This window comes from Mauremys mutica, chromosome 7 (assembly GCF_020497125.1).
Source record: "Mauremys mutica isolate MM-2020 ecotype Southern chromosome 7, ASM2049712v1, whole genome shotgun sequence".
Lineage (NCBI taxonomy): Eukaryota > Metazoa > Chordata > Testudines > Geoemydidae > Mauremys > Mauremys mutica.
In genome coordinates this window covers 7,158,550-7,174,112 of record NC_059078.1, presented here as the reverse complement: position 1 = coordinate 7,174,112, position 15,563 = coordinate 7,158,550, and the positions used below count along the sequence as shown (strand labels likewise).

The 15,563-nt window shown below is 44.2% G+C and overlaps 1 protein-coding gene across 1 annotated transcript in view; it reads left to right on the top strand.

The window, feature by feature from the left end:
- Nucleotides 1-15,563, top strand: part of LRIG1 (leucine rich repeats and immunoglobulin like domains 1) — a 130,892-nt gene that overhangs the window by 56,130 nt on the left and 59,199 nt on the right. Inside the window, exon 3 of the mRNA XM_045023689.1 lies at nt 3,065-3,139. Within this exon, the coding sequence (XP_044879624.1) occupies nt 3,065-3,139 (75 nt within the window). The remainder of the gene's footprint in view (nt 1-3,064; nt 3,140-15,563) is intronic.

The following is a 15,563-nucleotide window of genomic DNA, read 5'->3' as shown; positions in this document are numbered from 1 at the left end:
ATCTCAATTCTTGCTGCTTATATTGCACCCGGTGAGGATGGGACTCCATTGCGCTAGGCGCTGTACCAATACAGAGTAAGAGAGTCTCTGCCCCGAAGAGTTTACCACCTACAACGGGGGAAGGGATGCAGCACACAAGCAAAGTGAAGGAAGACCCTTCGCATGCCTCAGCCCATCTCTCGGTGGTCTCTCAGTGAATCAAGACGACAATTGAGATCTGGGAGCATTATATCTGATTGAGCCACTTTGCTGGGATAGACATTTAAGAGTGTTGCCAAATTAAAAATCACACTGAAGTGAGAGAACTGTTTGCATATTGTTGTTACAAGTCAGCAAAAGAAATAATTGTTTACAAAACAAGATTAATTTAAATTGCCCTTATCTCTTCCCGTCCTGCACAAAGGATGGCACTGGTCCACTTCTCTTCTACACTGTCTGCTCATTACAAGTTGCTTTGCTCCTTGTGGTAGACTTCTGATATTTGAGTCTAGGTCAGGTGTAGTTTTGAAGCAGCTGCAAGAAAGATTGCTCCTCTCATTCCTTTGGAGGGGGTCCACCTTTTGCCTAGTGGGGGGTGTCAGGTATTTGTGTTGCATTATTATTAATTTTCAGCAGCCATCGTAAGGACCCTTCTGCAGGTTTTCAGAAAGGATTTTTTGCTAAGTGCAGCCGTGCATTGGCCTTTTAACTTCACATTATAGCAGAGTCTTTCAGTCCATGCAGAGGAATAGTTTTAGGAGGGGCAGGGTGGGATTGTATAAACAGGAATCTAGAAAGATTGTAACAAGAGACCCTGTGAAATTCTGCATCATGGAGGGGGCTCCTGGACCCCCAGGGGGTGTTAGTCTTGCAATGAGTGCTACCCCTTGCTCTGTCTTGGCAGTGGCATGGCTGTAATTGCTTCAGCATGGTCAGGGGGAAGCAAACAAGATGGCCAAGAAATTAGGTAATTTTGCAGCAGCCAGACAAGCGGCTGTTATAATAATTAATTGACTAATTCACCATACAAAGAAGGGCTCTTTAAACTGAGGAAGAGCTGGTCACATGACACGGATCTGCTTTCACTCAGAGAAATGCTTCAGATATTAGGCTATGGAAGAGACATTTCTGTATCTGATAGCTCAGTAGTGCAGTAGTAGCAAAACCTCCTCCTTAATTGTTGTTGGCTCTGTAGAACAGTAGCTGATGGGTAATGTTCTTCAGAAAGAGTGCAGGTATCCTGATCAGAGCAAAAGTTCGCTAGACATGTGACAGATGTGTAAATAGAGTTAGTTACCTGTTTTGAATTATTTAAAGTTATTGTATTCAACGTTTTTTTTTTAATTAATGGGATTAAGGCAACAAAATGGTGGCTTGTGGGCCTTTTTTGAACTACTTGCATGACACTTTTAACATACCATCCTGGCTTTTCCTAGGTGTGTCCCTGCAGAGAGGCCTAGTGGACAGAGCACTGAGCACTAGGTTTCAGGAGACCTGACTTTTACTCCCAGCTCTGGTACTGACTTTCTGGGAGACCTTAGGCATGTCACTTCCCCCTTCCTGTACCTCCGAGACCCCATCTGTGAAATCAGGATAATGATACTGACCCCCTTTGGAAAGCGCTGTGAGATCTGTGGATGAAAAGTGCCAGATAAGAGCTAGTCGTGCTCTTCAGTTTCTAAAGCAGCCAGTATCCTGCTTCCTGCCTGAGAGTAAGAATCAAGGTGACACGTCAGTGTGGGGAGGAACTCAATGTTTGTAGCAGAGATGAAGCCTACAGGTGTGGTAGGAGAGCTGGCCTGGGAGCCAGGAGATCTAGGATTAATTCCTGGCTCTGCCATGGACTTCCTGTGTGACCATGAACACATTACTAGTCACTGGGTATATAAGTGTTCGTAGGACTGCGGCCTGACTCTTTTTCTCTCTCCCTCTGATCCTCATCTTGGATGGAGCTTCTCCCACTTAATCTCGAGGAGGCTCTGGTGCTTACACCTGGTCCACACAAAGTTTTTATGAATTTAACCAAACTAATTTTTTTATCGAAATGGCTAAAGTGGTACAGCCACTGGTGCGGTCACAATCCTACTGGCATAAAAGTGCCTTATGCTATAATTCATTCCCCTAAATGTACAGGAATGAGTTTCACCAGTATAATCACCAATATAACTGCACCCACACTAGCGGGCTATACTTGTACTAGTTTTGAACCAGTATAGTTAAAATGGTATAAAAATTGTGTGTAGACGAGCTCTTTGGGGGCCGGGGCTTCTCCTACTATGTGTGTGTATCACGTGGATGCTGATCACAACTGAGGCCTATGGGTGCTTCTGCTGGATGAGTAGGGGGGAGGGATAGCTCAGTGGTTTGAGCATTGGCCTGTTAAATCCAGGATTGTGAGTTCAATCCTTGAAGGGGCCATTTAGGGATTTGGGGCAAAAATCTGTCTGGGGATTGGTCCTGCTTTGAGCAGGGGGTTGGACTAGATGACCTCCTGAGGTCCCTTCCAACCCTGAGATTCTATGACTCTATGAAATGCTGCTGATGGTCATGAGGTCAGGCTTCTGTTCCCAGCTGTGCCACAGACTCCATCTCTCCGTGCCTCTGGTTTCCCATTGTAAAATGCAGCTAACGATGCATAACTCACCTGAGGTGTCACAAGGTTGAATTTCACCATAGTAGGTGGTTGTGCACCGCCTAGCACAAAAGGTGCACATATAATTATCCTCCCTCAAGCTCAGCTCCCATTAGCTTCCGTGGAAGCTGAGCCGGGGGGTGGGGACTGCGCCATTAAGCGCTCACAGGTTGGTATGGTGTTCAACAAATGCTTTTCAGCATGGTGGCTCTCGAGTGGGTAGAAGGGGGTTTAACCTGACGTGCTTTTGGTAGTGACTTTGAGATAGGAACGGCAGATACACCTGAATGTGGAAACATTTGCCCAATGATCAGACTTGTAGGCAAGTTACGCTCCTGATGACAGGTATTTAGCTGGGCATTCATACAAAACACCTAACTCAGGCCAGATCAAGCTAGTACATACTTCATTGTGAGCTGCTTGTTTAAACAATTTAATTTCTGTTTGTTCCAGACGCCTGAGTAACAATGAGCTGACAGCAATTCCATCCCTGAGATCTCCTTCTTCCCACATCGTCTCCCTCTACCTGTAAGTCATTGCTCCAGCATGCCTGTTCTTTTTGCTTTCAGCAATCGGCTGTCATTTACAGGGTGGTTTAAAGTGTTACTGACGGAACGCCAGTTCCAGTGCTGCCAGCTCTTGTGCTTTTATGGTGAGTCTCATGATAATGTGGTGGTTTTACTTAAAGCCCAAACTCCAGGAGTTAGGAGAACCTCAGCTCTTATTAAAGCAAATCTCTAGCCTGCGTGATTGCAGAGAAATGCTGGAAGATGTGACCTGAATTGCACCCTAAAGGCTAAAATCCAGAAGGCAAATAAAAAGAAACCAAAATTAATTAATTAATTAATTTAAAGAAATCTCATTTGTTTGAGCCACTCATGATTTTGAGAGGCCTGACTTTTGACCCTGGGGATGGCAGTAATACTGCAATTCAGAGGCATGGAAGGAAGCATTTTGGGAGCTGTAAGCCTTATGCAGGATTGTCACAATCGCTCTGTGTAGTAAGACCGATTTCAAATAAGGTGAAGCTCCCCAAAGCTTTCAGCCCCTGAGTCACTGGAGAGAGAAGAATGATGAGTAGGAGCATTCAGAACAGCTGCCTTTTTATGAGCATTTATGTAACTAAACTGGACATGCATCTTCAGTTAGCAAACATTGGTATGAAAGTCTGAAACGTAACTTCTCAGGTGTGGAGGTATTTCTCTGTACCGCTAGCGACGGCTGGGATTACACATCTTAAAGGCTGTGTAAAGAGAAACTTAGCCCGCTGCCCAAAACCTGCTTCCTGCATCCTAAGTCAACTCTAAAATTTGCCCAGGGAGCGATCCAGCCAGCTAAATCAGCAGTAAACCCAGCAGCATCCTTTATCAATACATTGTGGCTGGCCGGTAGGAACACCTTTGTGTCTTACACTTTAACCTTGGGTTTGCCTCTCCTGTGTTTACTTTTAAAAAACGAAACAGAATCAATAGGCAGCGCTGAGGGGACTTGGTTTTAAAATGCTGTTAATCAGATTGCTGCTTGAGTCTGTAGCTCTGAGATTTGTGCTGGCAGTGAGCCCTGGGTTCTGAAGGCAAAGCACGCCTGCTGAATGCCCCGTCTCCCTTTTTACGTTAACTCTTTCCAAGGTCCAGAAGGAGCTGTGACTCTTGGCTGAGCATGGACTAGAAAGACAGTATTGTAGAAGGATGGTGTGGCTCTAACACACCCCTACTTTGTGTAAATGAAGCATGAGGTAGCTTGTGTTAGCATTGGTGTAGCATTCAAAGGCCAAATGAAAACCTTGCAATGCTAGGGTGAATTACCTCTCAGAAATATTATTTTATGGAGTCATCCAAAATAGGTAGCCTCCCTTTAGCATCTCAACAGAGCCTATGGAGATGCCTCCAATTTACCAGAGGGCTCGATGGCCCAGTTCTGCTCAGCAGTGGAGCTGCTCTGGATTTCAGTGGCTGTGGCTGAGCAGAATTTGACAGAGAGACTCGAAGCTTTGGTTGCTACTTCGGACTGTTTCCCTTCCTTCATCCTGACACCTATAGAGGAGTTGCTAGACTGGAACCGTCTTAGACTAGTGGCCCATTCTGTCTCTGAGGGTCTGTCTACACTGCAATTACAAACAGATGGCTGGCCTGTGTGAGCCGACTCGGGGTCAGGATCTTCAGGCTAACGGACTGTTTAATTGCGATGTAAATGTTTGGGCTCGGGCTGGAGCCCGAGTAATAGCCTGAACCTCATTTCGCCCCCCCACCCCCCTCCCCGGTGCTTCATCTCTGCCTGATAATGACAAGATGCTTCATTAAGAGATCTGGTAATTCCTCTCATCATAGGACTGGAAGGAACCTTGAGAGGTCATCTAGTCCAGTCCCCTGCACTCATGGCAGAACAATCATGGAATAACCTACCCATAGCAGAAATTTGTTCCTAACCCTATCAGTTGGTGGGTTGGTATGTGCCCATAGACATGAAGGTTTATACCCCCCGCCCTTTCTTTTTTTTTTTAATGTGGATGTTCTCATTATCCATACAAATGTCTAACGCTTTTATCTTTGCAAGTTTTTGGCCTCATTGATATCTTGTGGCCATAAATTCCACAGGTTAATTATGTGTTGGATAAAAATCATTTCTTTCCATCAGCTGCCTTTCATTCGATTTCATTGACTGTTCTTTGCTGTTGTATTAGGCGAGGGTAAATACAAGCACCTGATTTTATCTTCTCTGTACAATTCATTATTTTCTATTCCTGTATCATGTTCGCTCTTCTTTTTTTTTTTTTTTTTTAAAGAGTGGGACTCTTTATACACCTCTACCCCGATATAACATGACCCGGTATAACATGAATTTGGATATAACGTGGAAAAGCAGTGCTCCGGGGGGAGCGGGGCTGCGCACTCCGACGGATCAAAGCAAGCTCAATATAACGCAGTTTCACCTATAATGCAGTAAGATTTTTTTGGCTCCCGAGGACAGCGTTATATCGGGGTACAGTATTTTAATCTCTGTTCTTATGAAAGTCTTTCTAGGCCTCTAATCCTTTTCGTTGGCCATCTGCGGATCTCTTCTGTTTATTGGACCAGGTGGGGATGGGAGATAACATTATAATGCCATTATAACAAGTTATCAATGTTATTTCCTATCCTATCTAAAAGATCTGCTCTAGGAATTACTTTGGGGAAGTTCCGTGGCCTGTGTAATGCAGGAGGTCAGTCTAGTTGATCACAGTGGTTCCTTCTGGTCTCAGAATCTATGAATCTCTGAGTTCTGTAGACGCCTTAAGATTTGGGCTTTTTTTTTGCTTGTGCTGTATATGGAACAGGAGTTACCCACAGCGACTCTCAGATGGTTACAGTTAATGTAGAACCAGCAACGTTCATGAGCAGCAGCTTCCATTGTGCATTACCTTGCATTTGTAAACACTGGTGTGTATCTCTTCCCCCTTCACACTAGCTGCTGCTCTGCCTTTTCCACCAGTGTCAGTACCACTAGGTGATTTCCCCTCCAGGGCCAAGGCAACTGTGAAGGCTTTGAAGCAACCTTGCTCTGCTGACAAAAATTACATTTGTATTACTTAAAGCAAGTGCAGAATAAAGTGAAACAACTTGGCTCTGTTCCCGCCCTTCCATTAGGCTGTGTAAAAAAATATGTAAAGCAGAAGAGCTTCCTCCCGGTCTCAATTCAGTTTGAGTAACTTAGCTTAAAATTGGCAGCCACATCTCTCTTTTTTTGGCATGAGGTGAGTTTAGTTTTTATTTGAGATATGGTTCCTTTGAAATGTGGATACTAAGATCTCGTATTCAGGTTTAGTGCACGTTTGCACATACTATGTAGGGGCAAAGCACTCTGCTGTTATCACCAGTCCTGGATCTGTAGAGAGACCGTCAACGAAATGGGTCAGCAATCACTTCTGGTTACTGGAAGCATGAGAAGGGTGCTGGCTGGCTTATACCTCAGAAGTTGTGGATTGAAAGTTTGCATATAAATTGCCAGCTTTCTTTAGCTGCCATACATAAATTACTCCCAATAGTTGGAGTTATGCTGCCTCTCTGCAATAAGGATCTTATTATTTAGTCCATTTAGGAGAATCCTGCAGGCAGTTGCATTTCGTTTTAAGTTTTTATCACAGGCAATAAATGATCTAAAACGATGTTTTAAATGACCTGTGTTAATTGACGTTACTAACCAGTTGATTAACCATTAGAATAGATTACCAAAGGAAGAGAGACATTCTCCATCACTTGGAATCTTTAAATGAAAGATATGCTTTAGTTCAGCCACAAATTATTGGACTTCATGTAGGAATTACTGGATTAAAACATTGGCCAGTGTTATGTCGGAAGTCAGACTAGATGATCATAGTGGTCTCTTCTAGTCTTAAAATCTGTAAATCTATAATTGGGAATGCTGCACAGGTCAAACCCAGAGCGAAAATTCAGAATGAAGATGGTCATTTTGTCCTGTAAGAGAGAAACTGGATTATGCTTAAGTGTGTGGCATAGCCGCGTATCCCTTCTTTTAAAGAAAAATAAATATATTCCTGTTTTTTTAAATGTTTGCAAATGTTTGAAGTGTGTTTACCTCAGAAACCTCTCAAGTAGATTGTGCATTGCATCAGTCTAAGTATTTTCCAGAAGCACATGAATGTATTATAAGAGCAGTGCTGTCATTCTAACAACCCTTTTGAATGGATTAAGCAGCTAATCTGTGCCTCTCTCCCTGCCTGAATTTGGGGGAGTGGGGGAGCAGGAGAATATAACCACCCTTAACCCTGTGAATGTCACTAAGAAACTCATCACAGAACTAAAGCAGTGGCTAAAACTGCCCATGGCCAAGAATTTATAAAAGTGACTACTGATTTTGGGTGTCTCCAGATTTTGGTGCCCAACCCAATTTCCAGAGGGTGGGCTCAGCACTTTCTGAAAATCAGGTTCCTCACGTGTCTCAGATTGAGCACCTGGAATCACTTGTCACCTCTGACAGGCTTCGCCTACGTACTTTGTGGCAGAACTTGAAATCATTAGAATGAACTTTGCCCCCCGTATGTGTCTATCCCATCAATATGTTCTCTCAAAGGACCTCATCCCAAACCTTTGATAGTTTACACAGGCTTGTTAAGTTTATCTGGCTGGCTTCTCACTTGGTACAGGATAGACACCAAGGACAGCTTTCTCTCTGTTTTCTTCTGATGTGGACTATTTCTGCTGGACCTGTTACAGTCTTCTGCCTCAGGAAGGTTTATCCAGGCTGGTACTTGGCATCTTTTAGAAACGTGAGCGTGGGTGGGACAGGATAAAAGGATGGAACCCCTTTTATTACCCTAGCACAGTGGTTCTCAACCTATTGATCATTGTTGGCTGCATATGCAGCCCACAAAGTATTACCTGGGCCACAAATTGAGAACCACAGTGCCCTCCACCTAATCCTCCCCACCAACCCTATTCCCAGCACCCTCCAACCAGAGACCCCTTCACAGAATGGGGCCAGGAGTGGAGAGTCGGGCATGGGGTAGGGACCCTGACCCTGCAGTGTGGGGCCGGGGGGCAGCCAGGACCCAGAGCCTGCCATGCGGCAGCCCGCCCGGAATCCACTGGCTGCCGGGACCTCGAGCCTTCTGTTCAGGAGCCCGAGGCCTTTAGCACACAGCTGATCTGGGCTGCAGCCGTGTGCTAATTGGGCTGCATGTGGGCCACAGGTTGAGAACCGCTGCTCTGGAAGAATCAAGCACTGGAAAGTGAGCAGATGTCTGAATTAAGGTTGTCCCTTGTGTGTGTGCACTATGAAACATTATTCAATCACATAGCTTTTTCCCCCCAGGACTTCTATATCATTAAGTAAATGTGTAGTTAATTAGTCTTAGGGTAGCCTTAATACTGGCATTTCCTAAATTTTGGCTTTGCAACCCTAACTTTAATCACAGCATCTCTCTCCTTTGTGACAAACCTGAACTTCACCGGCCTACAGAGAGGGCTGTAGTTCATTGAGAACCACCCCTAGGGACCTGTGGTATTCTTGTTACCTTGTCCCCTTGTGACCCATGGTATTACATGAAAAGCTTTTATTGGCAGGATGATTCTGAAACCATGCTGCAAACCTTCAGGTACTGCAGGCTGGTAGCAGTGATACAAATCACATGCAACAAATCAGTGATGCCCATAATTGTGGTGGTGAAGATAAATTGTAATATGGTTTAATTATTCATAGAACAGCCAATTCATTTGTCTTGCACTTCGAAAATGTCGCCAAAGCAGTTCATCTCCAACAACAGCAAACATAAGGGACTTGGTAAAGCTTTTAATAGAATAGGGTGGGGGAAAAATATCTCTGTATGAGTTACCAAATAAAGACAGCACCAGACTTTAAGTGCAAACATCTGTTACATTATAACTCCAGAGCCAGAAAAATCAGGGCCAGAGTCTGATATACGTCTGAACTTATACTGAAATGACATTGGAGTAACTGAGAGCAGAATCTGTCCCGTAATTCCTGCCACAGTTCCTAGATCGAACGTTGAGAGGTGATGGCAGGCTGTGCTCATCAGTGTGCTCTTAGTTGTGGAATGCCCAGGCCAATGTTCTGCTGTAACCAAGTGTGTTAAAACTCTCTGGTCCCTGTGTAAGACCTTTGGCCTCAGGCTTTCACTTGATGTTTCTCTGTGTGAGTTGATGGGCGCATAGCTGTGTGACAGAGCTAGTTTTCAGCATCAGGTGAGTCCTTTTGATGAAGTCACGGGGCAGGGGACGAATGATAGAGAACACAGAAATCACTCTGATTACACTGGATGTTGAGACCGATGGTCTAGAACAGGGGTTCTCAAACTGGGGGGTTGGGACCACTCAAGAGGCCATGAGGTTATTACATGGGGGGTCGCAAGCTGTCAGCCTCCACACCAAACCTTGATTTGCCTCCAGGTTTTATAATGGTGTTAAATATATGAAAAAGTGTTTTTAATGTATAAGGGGGGGTTGCACTCAGAGGCTTGCTGTGTGAAAGGGGTCACCACTACAAAAGTCTGAGAACCCCTGGTCTAGAACAAAACCATTTTTGAGGTACTGGAGTGCAAAGAAAGAATATGCAGAATTTTTCCTCAGAAACTCAAAGCAGCCTAACAGAATGACGTTAGCACAGATGATGATGATTTTTTTCTGAAAAGTTCGGATTGGCCGAGAGGAAGGGTGGTCCCCTGGTTACAGTACTAATCTGGGCTGAGGGAGACCCCTCAGATCAATTCCCTCCTCTGCCACAGACTAAAAAGTCTTGTGTGACCCGGGCAAGTCACTTAGCCCTGGTCTACACTTGGGGGGAAGGATCGATCTAAGTTATGCAACTTCAGCTACGTGAATAACATAGCTGAGGTTGACGTACTTAGATCGATTTACCGTGATGTCTTCACCGCGGTGAGTCGACTGCTGCCACTCCCCTTGCCGAGCTGGAGTTCAGGATTCGACGGGAGAGCACTTGGGGGTCAATTTATTGTGTCTAGACTAGACACGATAAATCGACCCCCACTGTATCGACTGCTGCCTGCCAATCCGGTGGGTAGTGAAGACATACCCTGAGTCTCTCTCTTCTTCAGTTCCCCCATCTGTACACTGGGAGTAGTAGTATGTGCCTGCCTCACAGGGGTGCTGTGAAGATAAACACCTGAACACCTCACAATCTTTAATGTAAGACCGTGATGGGGGGCCATACGAGTACAAATGGATCGCCTGAAAATAAGGGCTTAAACAAGTGCAGTAAATGTAGTGTACTCCTGTGGCACTGCCTGTGGTGGTTATATTCATCCTCAGCTGGCTAAGAATCAAGGAGGCTCACAGATTAAATACATTAAAATAACTTTCATTTTCCCCACTGTAACTCATCTAAACCCCTAAATGTCTCGAAACAGAAGTGGGCCGTGACCTGGACCATTCAGCTGTCTGTTGACAAAAATAAAGCTGTTTGAGCTAATCTGGCCCCTCGACCTTGCTCAGAGTAAGCACAGAGGACAAGGAAACCAGCGCGAGGATTTCTTGGAGCAGAAGAGTGGAAAATAGGATTAGCTGGTTCATAAAGGACGCAGCAGTGCTCTACACTGCATTGACGAGTGAAAGGACATCACTTGAATTTCTCTGCTGCCAATCTGAGCATAAAACTTTCTTGAAAAATCAATTTGCTTTACAGGCTCATTAATGGAAAGATCAATTCATCTTAAACTGTAATTAAACGGAGAGGCCTAATAGAGGAAGGTAAACTTATTTGCTGTACCATGGGCAAGATATATCCTGTAAAATAAAGCTCCGAATAAAGGAGGGCAAATAATTGGCAATTGGGATTGATAGGGGACAAATTAGACCTATGACATGCCCTGCTCGTTCAAGAGTGTCTCTGAGCACCAAGACAGTCACTAAGGTTCATAGTGAAAAGATTCATAGATTTGTAAGGCCAGAGGGGACCGTTGCAACACTTTGGTCTGACCTCCTGCATAGCACAGGCCAGAAAACCTCACCCAATAATTTCTGCATCAAGCCCTTAACTTCTGTTTGAGCCAGAGCATATCTTTTAGAAGGATCTCCAGTCTTGATTTAAAGTCTCAGAGGGACGGAGAATCCACCATGTCCCTTGAAAAGCTGTTCTACTGGTTAATTGCCCTTACTACTAAACATTTGTGTCTTTATTTTCAGTCTGAATTTGTCTGGCTTCAGCTTCCAGCCTTTGGAACTTTGTTATGCCTCTCTCTGCTATAGATTAAAGAACCCTCTACCATCAGAAATCTCCATCGTGGATTATTGGGGAGGATATTGAAGTATTACCCCCCACCCCCAGCTCCTGTTCTCTTTCTGTCTTAGCTGAATGCTTATGAAAGTGGCAACGGTTATATTAACACCATTTTTACTGCCTGCTTCTCTGCTGTCTTGTCATGCAATTTGTAAAATCAAATACTTGTTTCTAATGTCACCTAAACTTTAGTTGGCCTTAACAGAAGTGGTGCAGGCAAGCACTGTACTATCCTGTTTGCAGGAGCCAAACATAATCACTTAATAAAAAATTTCCAAAATTCTTTCATTTTATTCAGCTCTTCCAAGTACTTGATGTCACTGAGTGCCTAACACAATGAGGTTCTGGTCTGTGGCTGGGGCTATGATAATACAAATACTTAATAATCATTGAGGCAAATGATTCTGACACTACTTAGCTGTGCTAGCTAAGGCGGGGAAGGATGACCTTGTGGGTAAGGCGCTGGGTGTTAAGAACCTTGCGTTCAATTCCTGGCTCTGTCACAGACTCCCAGTGGTGACCGTAGGCAAGTCATTTAATCTTGGTGCCTCAGTTTCCCCCATATGTGAACAGGGATAATTCCATTTCCCTAGTTTCTGGGGCTCTGTGAAGATAAATGAATTAATGTTTGCGAGACCCTCAGATACCTTTATGGTGAAGCTATGTAAGTACCTGGATAAATGGAAGTCTGGTCTTCCTGTTTTCATCAGATATTTCTTAGGGTGTGTCCATACTGCATTGTAAACTTGGGTCTGTGGGACCCGGGCTTCTGTGTTCCCAAATCCATACTGCATTGTAAACCTAGGTTTACAGGTGCTGGACCGTGGTCTCAGAGCTGTGCTATCATGTCCATGCTGCACCGCACAGACCTTCTGACTTAGGTCTGCAGCTTGACCTGTGTCTATGCTGCAAAATGACAGGTCTTGGACCTGAATATCAGCATGACTCAGGCTCTGACCCCTTTCCCTAGCAGGTTCCTAGGATCTGGGTCCTGAGTGCTTGCTGACCTGAGTCAGACTAATTTGTGTGTGGATGGAAGTGGGGGTTGGGCTGAGTCAGTGCCCATGCTTAATATGCAGGGTAGACATACCCCGAGAGGTCTCAAGAGTTGTATATAGTGACTTCTAACCTTAACTGGGGGAGGAGGGTGATGAATCTTTAGCAAACATTTATTATTCCAGTTGTTAATTGAGTTAACATGCAGAATTTTTAACAGTGTGACTAAACCTCCTTCCCTTCTCCATTGTTCAACTTTCTCTTGACTCTTGTGAGGACGCCATTCCACTAATCCTACCGTCATCCAGTGCATATAAGACACACGTTTCTTATGGCAAAAACCAAGCAGGAAAAAACGCTTAAAAAGAAAACCCCTTTGCCTTTATACATCATAAAGAAGGAAAAAATCCAGCACACAAGCCCAATTTTTTTGCTCTTTTTGAGTTTGCATCATGGTAGATCCTAGAGCCTTATCATGGGCCAGGACCCCATTCTGCTAGGTGCTGTACAAACAGAACAAAAAGACATTCCCTGCCTCAAAAAGCTTCTAATCTAAGTGTAAAACAAGAGGCAGCAGATGGGTACAGACAGCTACACGGGAGTTCGAGGGTAACAGATGACACAGACTTTGCCCCAGAGAGCATACATTCTAAAATTAGTCAAATCATGACTCATTAGGCAGCTGTGACGAAGAGTTTACAATCTGCAAGTCATCTTTCCATGGGTAAAAAAGAATGATCAAATAATTAGAAAGCCAGACTATGGGGAAAAACTCTGTCAGCTCAGTCTTCATCACTGCCAGCAGCTTTGTACTCAGAATTAAGAAATAAGATAATTTGGATGACAAAGTTCTTTGTGTATGTCAAAAGTCAGAAAATAACTACTGCTTTCAACTTACTATTGCTTGTAATTTTCTCAGATTTTTTTCCCCCCGACATCATTTGCTTGTATAGAATCATCTCTCCAGAGTTTAAATCCCTGAGTTTGTGTTTGCTTTGCAACATTAAGGCCTGGGCTACACTAGCGGGGGGGTTCGAACTAAGATACGCAACTTCAGCTACGCTATTCGTGGAGCTGAAGTCGAAGTATCTTAGTTCGACTTACCTGGTGGGCCTCACGGTAGCGAGTCAACTGCCGCAAATCCCCCGTCAACTCCGCTTACTCCTCCTGCCGAGGTGGAGTATGGGTGTTGATCCCCGATACATTGAACACTACCCTCCGATCTGGCGGGTAGTATAGACGTACCCTAAGATACTTTTACCATGAAAGAATATATTTCTTAGGTAGCTGATTGAATTATATTACAAATGAAAAACTATTAAGTGTACAACAGAGTAGTTGCCTGCATTGTCCATTATAGCCTTCACTAAAACTTTAAAGCTTTGTGTGACAAAATGCCTTTTAACTAATTAAAGGCAGATCACATTGAAATCTAAAATTCTTCCCAACAAAACAGGTTAAGTAGAGGCTACATCTCTATCCTCTCTTTTAAACCTCAGACTCAGAGATTGACCATACGAGACTTACTCCTTAGCATTTTCTGTTTTGCAATGAATTACGTTTTCTCAAATGAGAGTACTGGAAAATCATTTAAAACCATTTGATCCTGCTCTTGTACAAAGCTAGGTCTTTTTGCACTTCACCTGCCATCCCCCTCTAGTTCAGTAGAGATTGTAAAATCAGAAGTGAGTTTTTCATCCATTTTTAAAATGATGTAATCAGAGTAATTCCTTCATTCTGCAGAGGAAAATGTCTTTTCCCACGGGATATGCTTGCACAGTGATGGTGGTGGTACCCAGGACTGGACATTTTTTGGGGGTGGAGGAGTTGATTTGACTATGCCAGAGTCCAGGGTTAATCGGAGATCCTAGATGCCAAAAATCAAAACCAGGATTGATAAAAGTATTCCTGACACAGTGGCCTTCATCTTCTCAAACTTAACCATGGATGACAGCCTCAAACATGACACACACCATACCAGTATAACAAGAAAATGGACCCATTAGTGCAGGAACTTTTAGAGCTTCTGCCTGCAAGAAGTGGTAGTGACAAGATCCCATGACTTCTTCAGATGTGAAGTTTGAGGCCAAGATGTCTAGGTTCTGGCATGGGCAGCTCAAAGGGACCCAATGTTGTGTCAAGAACAATAAAATAGGAGTTAAAGATTTTGTTTCTGGCACTACTTAAAAGTAACACTACAACGGATAAACAGAATCCTTAGAGAATTTAATATTCTCTCATATGGCCTGATTCAAAGCCCATTGAAGTCGGGGAGGGGGCAGTGTTTCCATTGTGCTCAGTGGGCTCTGGATCAGACCCATGATTTGCATGTGTTGGGCAAAGAGTATCCATATGCCTTCGCTGTGATCCTTCTGCAGGCCAGAGATTTTGATTTCCTTTTGAGGATAGCTCTAAAGAGAAATCTATTCACAGGAGGAACAGTTTGTATTTCTTCCAGTTTAATAAAGAGCAGCTGAAGAGAATCTCCCCCCGCTTTTGAAATGCAAAGGGTTTGCACTGACATAGGAACAGAAGTGGCCTTGTTGCTTCCCAGCCAAACTCTGAGTTACACACAGAAATAGCTCTTGCATTGGGAGTAGATTTAAGTCTGTACATCTGCTGTCTGAGTGATGAGAAGGCCAGATGTGCACAGGACCGTGCCGTATTACACTATCCTAAAACCTGCGGCTTCTCCCTGTGACTATATTGTTGCTGAGACAATTCCTGTTCTAGTGTCACTCTGAAGTTCCATTTCTTTCTCTGGTCTGGTCCACACTAAGAAGCGGGGTCGAACTAGGGTACGCAAATTCAGCTACGTGAATAGCGTAGCTGAATTCGAAGTACCCTAGTTCGAACTACTCACCCGTCCAGACGCCGCGGAATCGAAGTCCGCGGCTCCAAGGTCGACTCCGCCACCGCCTTTTGCAGTGGTGGAGTACCGGAGTCGACTGCGGCGCTTCCGGAGTTCGAACTATCGCGTCCAGATTAGATGCGATAGTTCGAACTCCGAGAAGTCGAACTCACCGCGTCGACCCGGCTCGTAAGTGTAGACTAGCCCTCTGTTTCTCTGCTAAACGTTCATGATTTCAGTTTACCTCTGAACTTTTAAACACGTTGTTTCTGTATCCATGGTTGCACTGGCCTTCTAGTGCTCTTCCCCCCAAAACAACTGGGAGAACAATTATCCTTGTTAAGGGGCAACTTCTTT